General features: G+C 43.8%; 1 protein-coding gene across 1 annotated transcript in view; it reads left to right on the top strand.

Annotated features, from left to right (window-relative positions):
- Window positions 1-4,281: 4,281 nt before the first annotated feature.
- The window catches only part of MYO5C (myosin VC), a 113,589-nt gene continuing 101,623 nt past the window's right edge, over window positions 4,282-16,247 (top strand). Inside the window, exon 1 of the mRNA XM_061157176.1 lies at window positions 4,282-4,470. Within this exon, the coding sequence (XP_061013159.1) occupies window positions 4,444-4,470 (27 nt within the window). The 5' untranslated portion in view covers window positions 4,282-4,443. The remainder of the gene's footprint in view (window positions 4,471-16,247) is intronic.

The raw sequence follows: 16,247 nt of genomic DNA, 5'->3' as shown, positions 1-16,247 counted from the left end.
TACCAAAGGGGAAAGGGAAGTAGGGATAAATTGGGAGTATGGGATTAATAGATAAAGCACATAAATATGAAGAATTCCAAAGACAGCAAGGCAAGATGAAGTATACATATATTCTGGAATAATGACAAAGAGGTATCATATCTTCTGGACTAAGTCTCAAAGTCCCTTTGAGACTTCAAAGAGAAGTAAGGTAATTTCAGGAAGATAATATTGGGTAAACAAATATTTGCTGGCAATGGGACACAGAGAGGACTCTGAGCCTGCTTGTTTTCAACTGAAAATAATCCACATGCCAGAGTAGCACATCTTGGAGTGGTGTTTGCCCTGAGCCTCATCATCACAAAATGAAACAACTAAATACTTAGTAAGAGAATGAATCCAAGTCACAGCATTAGAGTTACACCTGGCCTCTGCCTTCCTTTCAGGCTTCCCTTGTGGCTCAGCTGGTAAAGAATCTGCCTGCAATGCAGGAGAGCTGGGTTTGATTCCCGGGTTAGGAATATCCCCTGGAGAAGGGAAAGGATACCCACTCCAGTATTCTGGCCTGGAGAATTCCAATGGACTGTACAGTCCATGGAGTTGCAAAGAGTTGGACATGACTGAGCGACTTTCACTCTCACTTTCAAGAGAATGAATCAATAAACTGTATTTATACAATGGAATATTATACAGCAACAAAAATAGTAAGCTGCAGCTACATGCAGCAGCATAGATAAATGTCATGTAAAAAGCCAAATGCAAAAAGTTACAAACATGATTCCACCTATAAAAACATCTAAAATATGTTAAACTAATCCATACTGATAAAGGTCATAAAAGTGGTTATCTGTAACGGGTAATGGCTTTAAGTCACATGGAAGGTTTAGGGTGTCAGAAATGTTCTATGCCTGAATGAGTGGTAGTTACTTGAGTGTGTTGCTGTATTCCATGTATAAGAATATATTGAGATATACACTTATTATTTGTGCATTTTTCTGTATATAATTTTATTCTTCAGTAAAATTTTTTTACTTACAGAAAAAACTAAGAATTCTCTGCTGGTCCAGTGGTTAGGACTTAGCACTTTCACTGCCATGGTCTGGTTTTAATCCTTGGTTGGGGAACAAAAGTTCTACAAGCTGTGTGGTGTGGCTAATAATAATACTTAGTTTAAAAATCAAGAAAAAAGTAATTAGACCTTAGATTCCTTTCTTAACTCTGAGGAACCACACAGCTGTCCCTACCCAAATTATGCCTTTTCTTTTTCTTTATGTTTTTTGGGACAATAAGTGCACAGAATTGAGTTTACCATAGTTTTCTTATTTTGGCTCCTATTGTGGTTGATCCATGTCAAGCCCGTTTTAATATTTTTGGTATCACTTTTTGCTTTATCCCCAGTCCCACTTCCCTCAACCTCATAAATATCCACTTTTGTTTATTTAATGGATGACTTTATAATTTATCACCCACATGCTTATATCCATGGACAACATATAGTATTGCAATTTTTGTGAGTTTAAAATATATATGACTTGTGCTAGCCATCTATTCAGCATTGCTTTTCATATCTCTCTAAGTGGTATCGGTAGCTCATGTCCACTCCTACCAGAAGCTGCACAGTTTTATATTGTAAGCACACATGATTTTACTTATTCATCCCCCCTTTTGATGGGTATTTAAGTGTTTCCAGTTCTTTGATATATAACTGTGTTGTGATGAACATCTACTTAACTGTCTCTCTGGGTGACAATGTGAGACTATGTGAGAAATTTTTCTGCCTGAATCTATTTTCACTAAATATTCTCAGATTGCTCTCTCGAATGGGAGTATCAGTACAGTCAGTTCTAAATATCCACAGGTTTTGCCTCCACAGATTCGACCGCCCTCAGATCCAAAATATAATTTTTTTTTAAATTCCAGAAATTTCCAAAAAAGCAAAACTTGTTTTTCCAGCAGCTGTTTACATAGCATTTTCATTGTATTAAGTATTATAAATAATCTAGAGATGGTTTAAAATATATAAGAATATGTATAGGTTATATGCAAATACTATGCCATTATACACAAGGGACTTGAGCAATGGAAGAGTTTGGTATCTTTGGGGGTCCTGGGACCAGTCCTCCCTTGGATACCAAGTGATGATTGTGTAGTTCCCACAGCTATGTGAGCAAAACAGTTCTTGTTTCCTCACATCCTAGGCAGCATATGATGTTGTCCAACCTAAATATTGTTCCTAATCATATGGGAGCAAAGTGCTATCTTCATTTGCATTTCTCTACTAATAAAATTGATATGTCTTTATATGCTAACCAGCCATTTGAGTATCCCCATACACAAATTGCCTATTCATTTCTGCTACCAATTGTCCAGTTTTTAAAACTGGAGTTCCCATCTTTTCTTTAACCAGTTTGCAATAGTTTCTTATATATTCCAGATTAATATTCTAGATATTATTTGTTTTTTTAATTGCAAATATATTTCCTAATCTGTTGCCTTTTGTGTGTGAATGGTGTTCTTTACTGAACAGAAATGTTTCATTTTGATGACCTCAAATCTGTAATTTTTCCCTTCTATAGCTCTGCTACTTTAACTCATTCTTTCTTAACCCAACAGTTAAGATATTACCCCCTGACTTCCCTGGCTTAAGACAGTGGTTAAGACTCTGCCATTCCACTGCAGGGGGCACAGATTCCACCCTGATCAGGAAACTAAGATTCCACATGCCAAGCACTATAGAGATATTACCCCTATTTTTTTTTTTCTGGCTTTGCTTTTAAGTTTTAATCATGAATCCATCTGGAGTTTATTTTTGGATGTACTGTTTGCCATGCACTTGTTTTTTTCCCCCTATATAATGACCCTTCCAGATCATCCTAAAGGAGATCAGTCCTGGATGTTCATTAGAAGGACTGATGCTGAAGCTGAAACTCCAATACTTTGGCCACCTGATGCGAAGAGCTGACTCATTTGAAAAGACCCTGATGCTGGGAAAGATTGAGGGCAGGAGGAGAAGGGGACGACAGAGGATGAGATGGTTGGATGGCATCACTGACTCAAAGGACATGGGTTTGGGTGGACTCCGGGAGTTGGTAATGGACAGGGAGGCCTGGCATGCTGCGGTTCATGGGGGCGCAAAGAGTTGGACACGACTGAGCGACTGAACTGAACTGAACTGAATGACCCTTCCATTAAATAATCTCTTCCTTCCTCATCAGTTTCTCTAGGCCACTATATAATGCAAGGTCCTGTTGGAGGACTACGTTCTGTTCTATTATTCATGTATTCATTCCCATGACAGTATCACACAGTTTTAATGGCTTTGTGATATCCCTTAATACAAGGTAGGGCTAATCTCTCCTCTTTGTTCTTTGTTTTGAGAATTGTCTCAGTTATACACAGACTTTTATTCCATAAAAAATATAAAGCGAAGTTGCTCAGTCATGTTCAACTCAGTGATCCATGGGCTGTAGTCAACCAGGCTCCTCCATCCATGGAATTTTCCAGGTAAGAGTACTGAAGTGTATTGCCATTTCCTTTTCCAGGGGATCTTCCCAACCCAGAGATCGAACCCATGTCTCCCTCATTGCAGGTAGACGCTTTACCATCTAAGCCACCAAGAAAGCCCCCAAAAATATAAAACCACTTTGCAATTCTGCAAAAGTCCTGCCGGGATTTTTATTCCAGTTATGTTAGGCTCATATATCCATTTGGGTACAATTGACACCTGTACAATGTTAAATATTCCTATCCATGCAAAGAGCATGACTCCCCATTCCGACCTTCTTTTTGACCCTTGAAAAGAAATTCAAACATTTTCTCCACAAAGGTAAAGTGCCTTTTTGTCAGTGGATACTTCGTTTTCGTTGATATTACAAATACCTCATTTTCTATCTATCATATTTTCTAACTGGCTATTTATCATACACAGGAAAATTATTCATCTTAACATCTGATTTTGAATATGGTTACCTGACTGAACTCTTTAACAAGTTCTAATGGTTCTCCTGGATTTTCTATGCAAATGGTTATATGCTATACTCCTTCCAGTAAGCACCGTGAGACCTAAAGAAGCTAAAACTTGAGTCGGGAACGCTTCGGAACGCACCTTTTTCCTGCTTTGAGAGCCAGGGAATCCCCAGCGGACTAGTTCTTGGTTGAGCGCTCTCTGACCCCGCCAGGTGGACGCACTTAACCGCGGGAACTAGCGGGGCGGCGGGGCGCCCCGCCCACAGCCCCCGTCCCGCCAATCAGAGCGAGGCCTCGCCAGGTGGGCCGGGAAGGGCCAATCCGGGACTCCTTTCTTCCAGCACTCGGGAAAGTTCCTCGGCTGCTGGAAAACTTCTCCCACGGCATGGTCCGGCTCTAATTTCTTGGGCCTGCAGCACGGTTACCTTCCGCTGGGCCGCGGAGCCGCCCGCCCAGCCCCCGAGCCTCTCATCTCCGCAGCCCTCGAGCTGTCTGCCTATGGCGGTGGCCGAGCTATACACAAAGGTAGGCGGGAAGCCCAGACCTAAGGGAGGGCGCGAGGGAGGGCAGCGGCCAGGCGCTAGTGCTGACTGTACCTGGCGGCCGGGCCACACCTGCGCACCTGGCGTTCTCGCCTCGGGGAGGGGCTGCAGAGGAACTGCGGGTCGGGGAGCGTCGCCCCCTCGAGAGCGCCAGCCCCTGACCGTGGGGAAGGCCCCCTCTTCCCCACATCTCCCCCGGCAGCCAGAGTCCCCTCGGGCTGGGGAAGACCAGTGCGAGAGGCTGCTGCTCCGGACCCGAGCTTTTCGGTTTCCAGGGGGGCCGCGTGTCGGTCCTGTTCCTGCGCCTCTCGGCCCCTGCTCCTGAGCCACAGGTGGAATCAGAGTTGCCCATGGAGACAGAAAGCTCAGACATGGGCGAATAATAACATCCATACTCTTTCTTCTTGGGAGCCCCTTTGAGCACCTCGGCACAGAAGCTCGAACTGCAGCATACAGGATGTTTTCTAGAATTCCTACATTCTGACTCTGGGAACCACTTTAGAGCATTCCTCTGAAACCTCCTCTTCGCCACCGGAGGGCTCCCCCCACCCCAATCTAGGAAGGCCAACATTCCCACACGGTGCCCAGAATCTTCTGAGATGAGCTTGGTTAAATACTAGGATAAAAAGTGTGAAAGTGTTGGCCCTCCTGGAAAAAAAATCCATTCTAATCGCTTTAAAGCCATCCCCTACCCCAGTGGAGGAAATCTGTGGTCCCTGGTCCTCAGTCTTCAAATGAAAAAGACTAGAATTCTGCAATTTCCCCTGACATGTGCCCTAGATTTATGTTTAAAAAGACACTTTTGCTGTAGAAATAAACAATAGGTGTAAATTTGTTTTAGTTGTTTAAGCAACTTTTTTTCTTCTACTCTGTTTAGTTAATAGTAAAAAATACAAATTAACCAAACTATTTCCCCCCCTAATGCATTTCTATTAACCGGAATTCTAAATGGCAGTGTTGGAATAGTTTTACCTGGGAGAATTGTGAGTCATCAGATATTCAACCATGCTACTTAGGGCTTCAACTTATTGAAGGTAAAAGAAAATTCTTGAACAAAACTATTCTTGGAAGCTACTTTGAGGGACAGAGAAAAAAATTTGATTAATCCATTTTAAGTAAGTTTTTCCTGAGGCAAAAATACAGGGATTTGAGGACACCTGCCATCAAGTGCCTCACACCAGAAATCTTCATTAAATGCCAACTTGGTACCAGGCACAATGTAGAAAACTACCATGAATGAGTTTTCTAGAGGTGAGCTTGGATGGACAAAGACTGAGAATCCCAGAGCCAAAAGGTGCCTTGATGGCCATCTCTACCTACTTTTGTGTCCAAGTAAGTTCTGTGTCCGTAAGCTGCTACCTTTCTTCCCGGTAGCCGGTCAGCCTCCACCTTGTCAGTTTCAGAGCTACCCATCTGTGAGGTTCCCTGTTTAGGTTTTAGTGAACTTGCTTTTGTTAGAATTCTTCTTTAAACTAAGACAAAATCTTACACTCTCTCCCTTGCTTCCTTATCACTCCCTCCCTCCCACCTTCCTGCTTGTGGAGGGGAGGGTGGGTAGAAAAAAATTTTAAGTGATAGTCTTGCCTGGAGGAGTTTTCTTTTTTTTTTTTTTTTTTTAATTTATTTATTTATTTTTTTAGGGGTTTTCTTTTTTAATTTATTTATTTTTGGCTGCACTGGGTCTTCATTGCTGTGTGCAGGCTTTCTCTAGATGCAGCGAGCAGGGGCTACTCTTCATTGTCCTGCTCAGGCTTCTCATTGAGGTGGCTTCTCTTATTGCAGAGAAGAGGTTCTAGGCACTCAGGCTTCAGTAGTTGCAGCTCCCAGGTTCTAGAGCACAGGCTCAGTAGTTGTGGCGCACAGGTTTAGTTGCTCCTTGGCATGTAGAATCTTCCCGGATCGGGGATCAAACCCTTGTCCCCTGCATCACCAGACAGATTCTTATCCACTGCACCACCAGGAAATCCCAGAAATTTTCTGGTTAATGAGAAGTGAGTACTGTCAAGGAATTCAATCTGCTGAGGTCTGGAAAGCACGGAGGTGCCTGCTCAGGGATAGGGCTGAGAATCTTGAGTGCCAAAGAGTTAGGTCAGGGCTTCAAACTCCAATGAAGATTTTGAATGGGGGTGTTTTAGGCAGTCAGATATGCCAGCAGTGACCATGGGACTCTTGTGCCTGTGGGAGAGAGGCTGGAGTCAGGGGGCTGAGTTCTCAGGTCATCCTAAATGTCCGGGAAAGAATCAGGGCTGCAGTATTAAAAGTGGAGGATGCAAGCTGAGTCCAGAGAGCATGTAAAGGTAGATAAAGAAGAGAGACTGAGCTGGGGCCTCTGAGGGGGAGGGGTGAGCCAAGAACCACGTGAGATTAGAGTCTGGATGACGGAAGCAGGATGGTGCTGTTGACGCAGGGACTTCAGGAGGAGGAGACGTTAGGAAAGTTACGAGGCAAGGTTTGGATCTGCAGAGGCTGAAGTGTTTGAGGGCGCTTCGTGGGGGCATTGCCCTGGCTGATTGGAGGATGGTGTAGAGGATGGGCCAGAAGTTTCTGCCCAGAGGTAGCCACTGAAGCCCAGGCAGTGAGGGCCTCAGCAAGAGGTGAGAGAGAGCCGAGACAGGACGCTAGGGCTGCATCCCCTCAGGAAGGGAGAGGAGGCTGAGGGGAGGCAGATGGAGCCACCGCAGGGAGGAGGACACGGGAGACCTGGCGTGGGAACCACAGGAAGAGGTTCTGAGAAGGGAGACTCCTGCGAGGCAGTGTGTTGAGAGTAGTTGCTGGCAGCTGGAGTGTAAAATGACCCACCCCTTTTCAAAATCTGTTTGGCAGTATGCCTTAGAAATGTTCAGAGTGTTTGCTTTTCAGCAGCTCCACTATTTGAAATCTCTCTGAGAAAAACCGGTCTGGCCATCCTCTACTTGAGCCGCTCTGGGGCCCTTGTCACTTTCAGACTCACCAACCAGCCGCAAGCTCCCCCCACCCCCCGCATCATCAGGAGCCACCTGCCAGCTCCTACCTCGGCTCATGCTTTCCCAGACTTCCTGCTGTCCAGAAGTGCATTCCTGCAGCTTCGCCCCTCTGTGCCCTGGTACAGTATCTGTCTGTGATGCTCACCAGAGCCTTACCTTTACAAATTCAATTTGAGCAGTGCATCTTCACTGTCTCTCTTTTTAATCGAAGTACAGTTGATTTACAATATTGTATTCGTCTCAGGTGTACAGCGAAGTTACTCAGTTATATATCTTTTTTCAGATTATTTTCCTTGATAGACTAGTGCAAGATATTGAATATTGTTCCCTGTGTTACACAGTAAACCCTTTTTGCTTATCTATCTTATGTATAGTAGTTTGGATCTGTTAATCCCATACTCCTAGTTTATCTCTCTCTCCTCCACTCCTTTCCCCTGTTGGTAACCATAAGTTTGTTCCCCATGTGAGTCTGTTTTGTATATAGATCCATTTGTATTATTTTTTTTGATTATACATATAAGTGGTATAATATTTGTCTTTCTCCAACTTAATATGATATTCTCTAGGTCCATCCATGTTGCTGCAAATGGAAGTATTTCATTCTTTTTTATGGCTGAATTTTACACATACACACACACACACACCATCAATTTATATTCTTACCAACAGTGTCAGAAGGTTTTTGTTTTTCACACCCCCTCCTGCATTTATTAGTTGTAGACATTTTAATGATGGGCAGTATGGTCAGTATTAGGCGATACCTCATTATGGTTTTAATTTGCATTTCTCTAATAATAATTATTATTAGTTGTTGTTTAGTAGCTAAGTTGTGTCTGACTCTTTTGTGACCCCATGGACTGGAGCCCGCCAGGCTCCTCTGTCCATGGGATTTCCCAGGCAAGAATACTAAAGTGAGTTGCCATTTCCTTCTCCAAGGCATCTTCCCAACCCAGGGATTGAAACCACATCCCCTCTGTCTCCTGCATTGGCAGACAGATTCTTTACCATTGAGCCAACCAGGGAAACCCAAAAATTATCAATTAATTGCTAATAATTAGCAGCGTCAAACATCTTTTCATGTGCCCGTTGGCCATCTGTATATATTCTTTGGACAAATGTCTATTGATGTCTTCTGCCCATTTTTTCATTGGGTTGTTTATTTTATTTTGAGTTGTATGGGCTACTTGTGTATTTTGGATATTAACCTCTTGTTGAGGTTAACTCACATTGCTGAGCAGTGCCTCTTCTGAGAAATTTTTGCAGCCAGTCCCTCCATCCAGGCACATTTCTTGATGATATAGCAGCTGCTTAACTCTTTCTCCCCTGTTAACCAAGAGTTTCTAGAGAACTGGAAGCAGTAAGGACTCAGTAAATGTTTGATGTGTGCATGCTTGAATGAGTTTTTCTGCTTTCAGAAAGAGCTATGGGCATGACAAAGATGGTGTGGATCGTGGTCACTTTTATCTTATAGTCACTGAGTACTTCTTATGTGCCAGATGCCATCCTCAGAGGTTTGTGAACTTTATCCTCAGAGCATCTTTCATTTAATCTGAATAAACAAGGCCACGTGTTAGATATTGCTATCCCATTTTTACAAATCACTCAAGTAAGTTGCCTAAGGTTACACAGAAGCAATCAAGCTAGGATTAAAAGCCTGTCTTCTTAATACATCCTACTGTTACCACCTATTCAACCACCTTCATCATCTTCCATTTCCTCCAGGGATCTGACCTTTCTGCCCACAACACAGAGGAGTTTTGGAAAGTCCATCCATTTCATAGCTACCTCCTCCAACATCTGGTTATTTATCAGATCAAATAACCATCTAATAACTAATAGCTAATTAGTTATTCTAATTACTTCTAATAACTAAAATGGAACCAACCCCAATGTCCAGCATAGGGCTAGAGTTAAGTGAATTACAGAAAAAAGAATAGTATGAAGCCATTGAAAATGCTACTTATGAAAAGTTCATAACAACATGGTAAAATGAGGATACAAGAGTGTATCCGCTGTGTGATCATAAACAAATAAAATATGCAAAGTCTGAAGACCATGTATATCAATAACAATTTGGCAGTCAGTTCTATAGCTATAGAGGAGTCAAGGAGAATGAAGGCTGAGGAAGCATCTTTAGGTTTGGCCACCAGGATGTCCTTGGCATTGCTTCTCTTTTAGTAAAACAGTGAGGGCACCTGGGCATGTGGAACTGGTGCAAGACTGGAATTTGAAGATATAAGAAAGGCACCAGGCATGGAATAGCTTCAGAAGGGACTGGTGGACCTGAGGCTGGGTGGCAGGAGTTAAGACATGGAGCTCTTTAGAATGAGGTGTGGACAGGACTGAGAGAACTTGAGGAGAGTGATAGTACCACCAAACTTTTTCTTACAGCATCATTCCAGACCCTTCACCATCAAGGCCACCTTCCTCTGGATGATTTTCAGTTCCTTGATGCCCATCTTAGTGGCACTGTTCTCTAGGCCTGGTCTGCTCAGCCAGAGTACTGTGGAACTTGTGGGGCTGCAGCCTCCCGCGAGCAGCCCTCTGTGCGGGCGAGCTGAAGTCGTGTTCTGTTTGTGTTAAGCAGAGCTGCTGTGTGATGCTCCTGGAATGCACTGACGCGGTGACGGGGTTAAGTCTTGGTTCTGCTGCTTCCTAACTGGATGACATTGAGCAAGTTACTTAACTTCTCTGAGTTTCCACACCCATAGAATGGATTTAAGTCTTAGCAGTCATTTTCATTGACTTTTACACAAGTCATTAAATAACTTATGTAAAATCCCTAGCACAATACCTGACACATAATGCTTAATAGAGGTTAGTTGTTTTTTTAATATTGATCCTATTGTAATACAGTTAATTTTTGGTACCTAACCATTGGATGTTACATTTATTCCTGTTTAATTATCCATCTTGTTGTTCAGTATTCTGCAGCTTATCAAAACCTTTTTGAATCTTAAAAAAAAAATTTTTTTTTATCTTGATCATCTTTAGCTCATCATTTTATGTGCGTATTTGATATACATGTGTTCTGGTTTTTTTTAATCTAAGATATTGGTGACGGTGATGAATGCAAGGTGCAGCAGTAGAGCTCTATAGCATCCTTCTAAAGACCTTAAATTGCTCTAATTTATTAGGACTAAGGTTTTAGCTACAGATTCACAAGTTATATTATCCTTTATCCATCTCTTTCTCTTTCTTGTGCTTGAGGAATTCACAAGGCATCTTCACAGAAGTTCTGCTGAGACTCAGATATGCAAGGTCAAGAGAAATGCAGTCCAGGGCCTCAGTTCAAAATAAGGTCAAAGCTGAGTTGAGTAATTTCCATTTGGGTATTCTAAACAGCTTTTAGACTTCTATATATCATTAACCACTCTGGAAAATTAGATTTATCTATCATATTATATTTATCTATTGTATTATATATGAATAGTTTAGGGATTTCCTTGGCAGTCCAGTGGTTAAGAGTCCACACCCCCAGTACAGACAGTTTGGGTTCAATCCCTGGTTGGGAAACTAAGGTCTTACATATTGCATGGCATGGCCAAAAAAGAAAAAAATTATATATGAGTAGTTCAAAAGAGTATAAAAAGGGGGATGTAAAGACTAAAATACCAAGTTTATTTGTGCAAACTACTTGGAATTTGAATTTATGTTCAGTAGATATTTTTATGTTTTATGCTAGCTATGGGGAAATCACTGTATTGAGTTCCAGGGCACAGAGATGAGGCTCCTGAAGCTCACATGCCAATGGTGGAGAAGGGAAGCTACCTGAAACCCTGGGAAGGGGCAGAGAGAGCTCTAAATGGAAGCATCCAGTCCTGCCTGGGGTGGAGGGCATAGTGGGTGGGGTGCGGGGGGAAACCACCACATGTGGGAGTCTTGAACTGACTCTGACTGCTCAGAGCAGCTTGCTCACTGCGGGGGAGAGGATGGGTGACATCGTGGGTGGAGGAACAGAAAGTGCACAGTAAAGAGCCCGGAAGAGTTTGGCATGTTCCAGAAACTGCTAGTGGTTTGGGTGGCAGCAAGCAGGGGATGGACTGAAATAGAAGGTGAGTGAGGCCTAAGTAGGAGAACTGGCTAGGACAGTGGTTCCCAGGCCTGGATGTTTACCACCATCCATCAGGGGGAACTTTTAGTTTTCATCTTGCTGGGTCCCACTCATGGAAATTCAGGTGTGGGTAAAGGAATCTGTGTGTCCACAGAAACCCTGGGTTCAGCCTGGTTGAGGAAGCACTCAGCAGGCTGTGGGACTCGTCAGGAGTTTGGTGGGGGCAGCATAGGGGATCCAATCGGTGGCCGTGGCATCGGGGGAGTGGATGGGGCACACAGGTGAGACCTGTTTAAGATGTAGGCGTTCTAGCTCCTGGTGACCATTTAGTTGTTAGGGGTGAAGGGAAGGCAGGTGGGGTGCCCAGCGCTGTCCCAGCTTTCTGATTTGAAGAGTAAGAGAATTGAGGAGGAAGATCGCATTTGAGTCTGGTATAATGATCACTTGAGCCCGGCATTTGTGTGTCAGAAGAATTTAAGGGGTGACATATGGGAGACAGGTGGAAATGTGGTCTAGACCCACTGAAAGATCGTGGCTGGAAGGCCTCCATGGTGCCGGGGGAGTGGTGGAAGCTGTGGGCATGGGTGAAAGGCTCCAGAAACAGTCTGTCATGAGGAGAGGCCACAAGGACCTTGGGAGACATGGGAGGAGGCTGGGGAGCAGAGAGGAGCCTGGAGGGATGACTGAGGTGGAGGAGGAGGAGAGGGCTAGTGTAGGGCCACTGCTCTGGCCTGGCTGACCAAGAGTGTGGAGACCCCCTTCCAGTTCAGAGAGTGGCGAGGAAGAAGACCCCCAGCACCCCACACGCCATGTAAAGTCTCCAAGCCATTTCTGTGCCTGACGCCGGCGGATCCCTTAAATAGGCAGGAGACACGAGCAGGTACCACTCTCTTCTCATCTGAGCGTGTGGGGGGACGGATGTGGCCTGTGCCTGGGACGTGTCACTTCCTGAGGCTCAGGACTCCTGAGGCCTTTGCCTCCTTCCCCAGCCTCATGGGCTGGGGCACACCAGGATTTCCCTCTGCGGGAGGTGGGCCTCTCCTCTTTCCCAGCCCCACTGCAGGCGGCCCTGGAGGGCTTGGCAGGTGGCCCGAGTCCGGAGGCACCTGCCCCAAAAGGAAGGAGCCATCCTGGGGAGGTCATATGAGAGCTAGTCACATTGTTTGTCCAAACGCTGCAAGGGTATGTCTCCCTCCGCTTTGAAGTGTGGCCTTGTGGGTCAAGGAATGTGTGGGAGGAGGGCAGGACCTAGTGGGTGGAACTGGGTAAACTTGTGCATGTTTACTTACCAGGCTGGGTCTCAGCTGTGGGGCCCTAAACAGCCGACAGCCTTGCCAGCGGAGGCACCAGGCTTGATGGGGTGTGAGGGACAGCCTGGGGGTCCGGAGCTAAGGGAGTCATTTGTGTTCACGCTGGAGAAAAACAGACTTTGGTTTCATGTGACCTGTGAAACCAAATTTTTATTTGGTTTCATGCACCTTTGAGCTGAAACAAACCAGCCTGTGCACTCTCAAGGAGACGGTTGCAGTTGAGAGTTCAGGATTATTTTCCAGGCCAGGCTCATTTAATTAACAAGTAGTTCAAAGAAGGAGTCCCAGGCTTTGGCCCCCTGGAGTCCTGGCCTCTGAGATGCTCTGTGTGGTGTTTGGTGAGTTACTGGCCTCCCTAGGCTGGAGTTTGGGGATCAGTTAAACAAAGGGCTTGGGTTGGCTTAGTGACTTTTGCATCACTTCTCAGAGCTCCAGGATTCCATGGGAAGGCCTGGGGGACCTCAGCTGCAGAACATGGTAGGCTACCACTGTTTTGTTTGAATTAATATCTAAAAAAAACTTTGATGGACAACTTGGAAAAGACAATCTCCTGGGACCCTTTCAGCTATAAAATTCTATAGTGGCCAACTCTTGATAAATGGGATAGTCTCAAATGATTTTTATCACAAAAATATTAGTGATTTCAGTTTTATGGAGTTAGTAATAATATTTTCGATAGCAGATCTGATGTAAAAAACAGTAGCCCATGGATACAGTATGTGTGGAATGTGGGTGTGGGGGTCTGTGCTTGTGAGGCTTCTGTCCACCTATTTGCATGGGTGTGTATTTCTAAGTGTGTATCATCACCTGCCAGGTCATCCTTTTTTAATATTTGTATATTTATTTGTCTGTGCTAGGTCTTAGTTGCGGCGTATGGTATCTAGTTGCCTAACCAAGGATGGAGCCCCAGTCCCCTGCATTGGGAGCGTGGAGTCTTAGCCACTGGACCACCAGGGGAGTCCCTGCCAAGTCATTCTTTTTTTCTCTTTAATATTTAGTTATTTATTTGGCTTCACTGGGTCTTAGTTGTGGCATGTAGGATCTTCAATCTTTGTTACAGCACATGGGATCTTTTAGTTTCGTCATGTGAACTCTTAGTTGTGGCAGGTGGGATCTAGTTCCCTGATCCCCCAGCCCCCTGCATTGGGAGTGTGGAATAGCTAGCCACTGGGCCACCAGGAAAGTCCCTGCTGGGTCATTCTTCCATTTTCTCTCTCTCTCTGTTTCCGTCCCACCCACCCCACCCCACTCACAAATATTACTCACCCCATGCCACATTCAGCAAGCTCCTACTCTTAGCTAGCTGTCAAGAATGAAAGCAACCCAGATAACTTAGGGAGTCATGATTGATATCAAACCAATGATATACATACTTTTTTGTTTGATGAGTGAGGTAGCTTATATTAACTAATAGGTTAATAAATGTGCTTCTCAACCAACTTTGTCCTAGTCTAGTCCTGGTACCTGAAACTTTGTTTTATACTTATTCTTTATTTCCTTCAACAACTTATTATGAAGATTTAAAGTACAGAAAAGTTGAAAAAACTTTACAGTCAGCATCTGTCCCACCACCTAGATTGCAGTATGAATATTTGACTGTATTTGTTGTATCGAGTCTGTGCATCTTTTTATACTTCTGTCCACTCCTCAGCCCATCTTATTTTTGGAAGCATTTTAGGGTAGTTGCATACATCAATACATGTCCTCCTAAATATTTCAATATACACATTGTTCAGAGTTCTATATTCGTTTTTTGGTTTTTGGCCACACCACATGGTCTGTAGCATCTTAGTTCTCCAACCAGGGACTGAACCTGAGTGATGGCAATGAAAGTGCCAAGTCCTAACCACTGGACCACCCGGGAATTTCCAAGAGTTCCATATTTGTTTAGTTCTTCATGTAGAATTTCCAGACAACAAAATGTACAAATCTTAAGTGAACATCCTCTGAGGTTTGAAAAGTGCTTAACACCTATTAAAAACCCCTTCAAGGTATTAAATGTTGCCATAGCCCACAAGAGTACCTCCCTGGACCCACCATACCTGGAGGCGACTATTGTTCTGATTTTTTCTCCACATTATATTTGCTTTACTTGTTCTAATACTACATTTAAAGGACTTGTACAGAATGTACTCATTTGTGTACAGCTTCTTTAACTCCGTCTAACACGGAGATTCACTCATGTTCTTGCTTATATCAGTAGTTAATTCTTTCTATTGGTAAGTAGTAGTCCATTGTATGAGGATACCACAGTTTTATGTTTTTTTATTCTCATGTTAGTGGACACAGAGTCTAATTTTCAGCAATTATGAATAAAGTTACTATGAAATGTTCATGTACAAGTCTTTTTTGTAAGCATATTTTTGATTTTTGCTTTGTTTTGTTTTGGCCACACTGCACACATGTGGGACCTTAGTTACTTGACCAGGGGTCGAACCTGTGCCCCTTGCAGAAGTCTTACGCACTGGACTGCCAAGGAAGTCCCATATTTGCCTTTAAAGATGATATACTCTGATTTATATTACTTATAAAAGTAAAATACGCAAAATATAGAGAATATATAAAATCATAGTGAAGAAAAATGAAAAGTCATAATTATTGCCCAGAATTTTATGTAACTGAAATAAGTATGATCTCTCAACCTAAAGAAGTATTTCCTCATGGTGGAAAGGCACCAGCAGACCATGGGCCACATGTTCAGACCAGGCCATCATTTGGTCATGACGTTTGCCTTCTCAGCTGTCCAGAAGCAGAGATTCACAGAGGACAGTGTCTTGTGCATGACTGTCCCCAGAGTCAAGGATGGTGCCAGTTCAGTGACCAGGGACTATACTCAGCAGGATGGCAGGCACTTAGACAAAAGTGCCTTGACTTTCTCTCCTAAAGGCACAAACATTGCCTGTTACAAGTATTTACACGCTCGACAATTACCTTCAGAAAGTTCTGTCCTGGTGAGGGACAATGCTAGAGGACCAACATTCCTTTGGCCTGTGAGTATAAGGAGGTAGAACAGAGGTGCCACTGTAGGCACCAGCCTGAACTGGTTGCTCATCTCAGGTCTGCTTCTGGGGAACCTGGAGTCCCTGAGGCTAGTTTTCTCTGGGAAAGGAGGGTTAGATGCTAGATGGCCTCTTAGGCTTCATCTAGATCTGGGATGAGTTATGAGCTATCCAGCCTCTGGATTCAGGAATTTTTCTAAATGCTGCTTCATGTCTCCATGTGAGTGCTTCCCAATGCTTGTTCCTTTTGGCCTGGTTATGTCTCAGGACAGAGGGGTATCCTGTAGGGGTACCCCATTGCTAGAAACCACTGATATGTGAGCAGAGAGATGCAGATATACACCTATGCACATACAGCTCTAGGTTAAAGATTGGCTGAGTTAGTCAAAAGACCATGTTAACAAACCAGCACTGTGCCAGACACATACATGATA

The sequence above is a fragment of the Dama dama genome, chromosome 12 (genome assembly GCF_033118175.1).
Source record: "Dama dama isolate Ldn47 chromosome 12, ASM3311817v1, whole genome shotgun sequence".
In the NCBI taxonomy this organism is placed as follows: Eukaryota; Metazoa; Chordata; class Mammalia; order Artiodactyla; family Cervidae; genus Dama; species Dama dama.
Note: the sequence above shows the minus strand (reverse complement) of the source record. Positions and strands in the feature narration are given on the sequence as shown.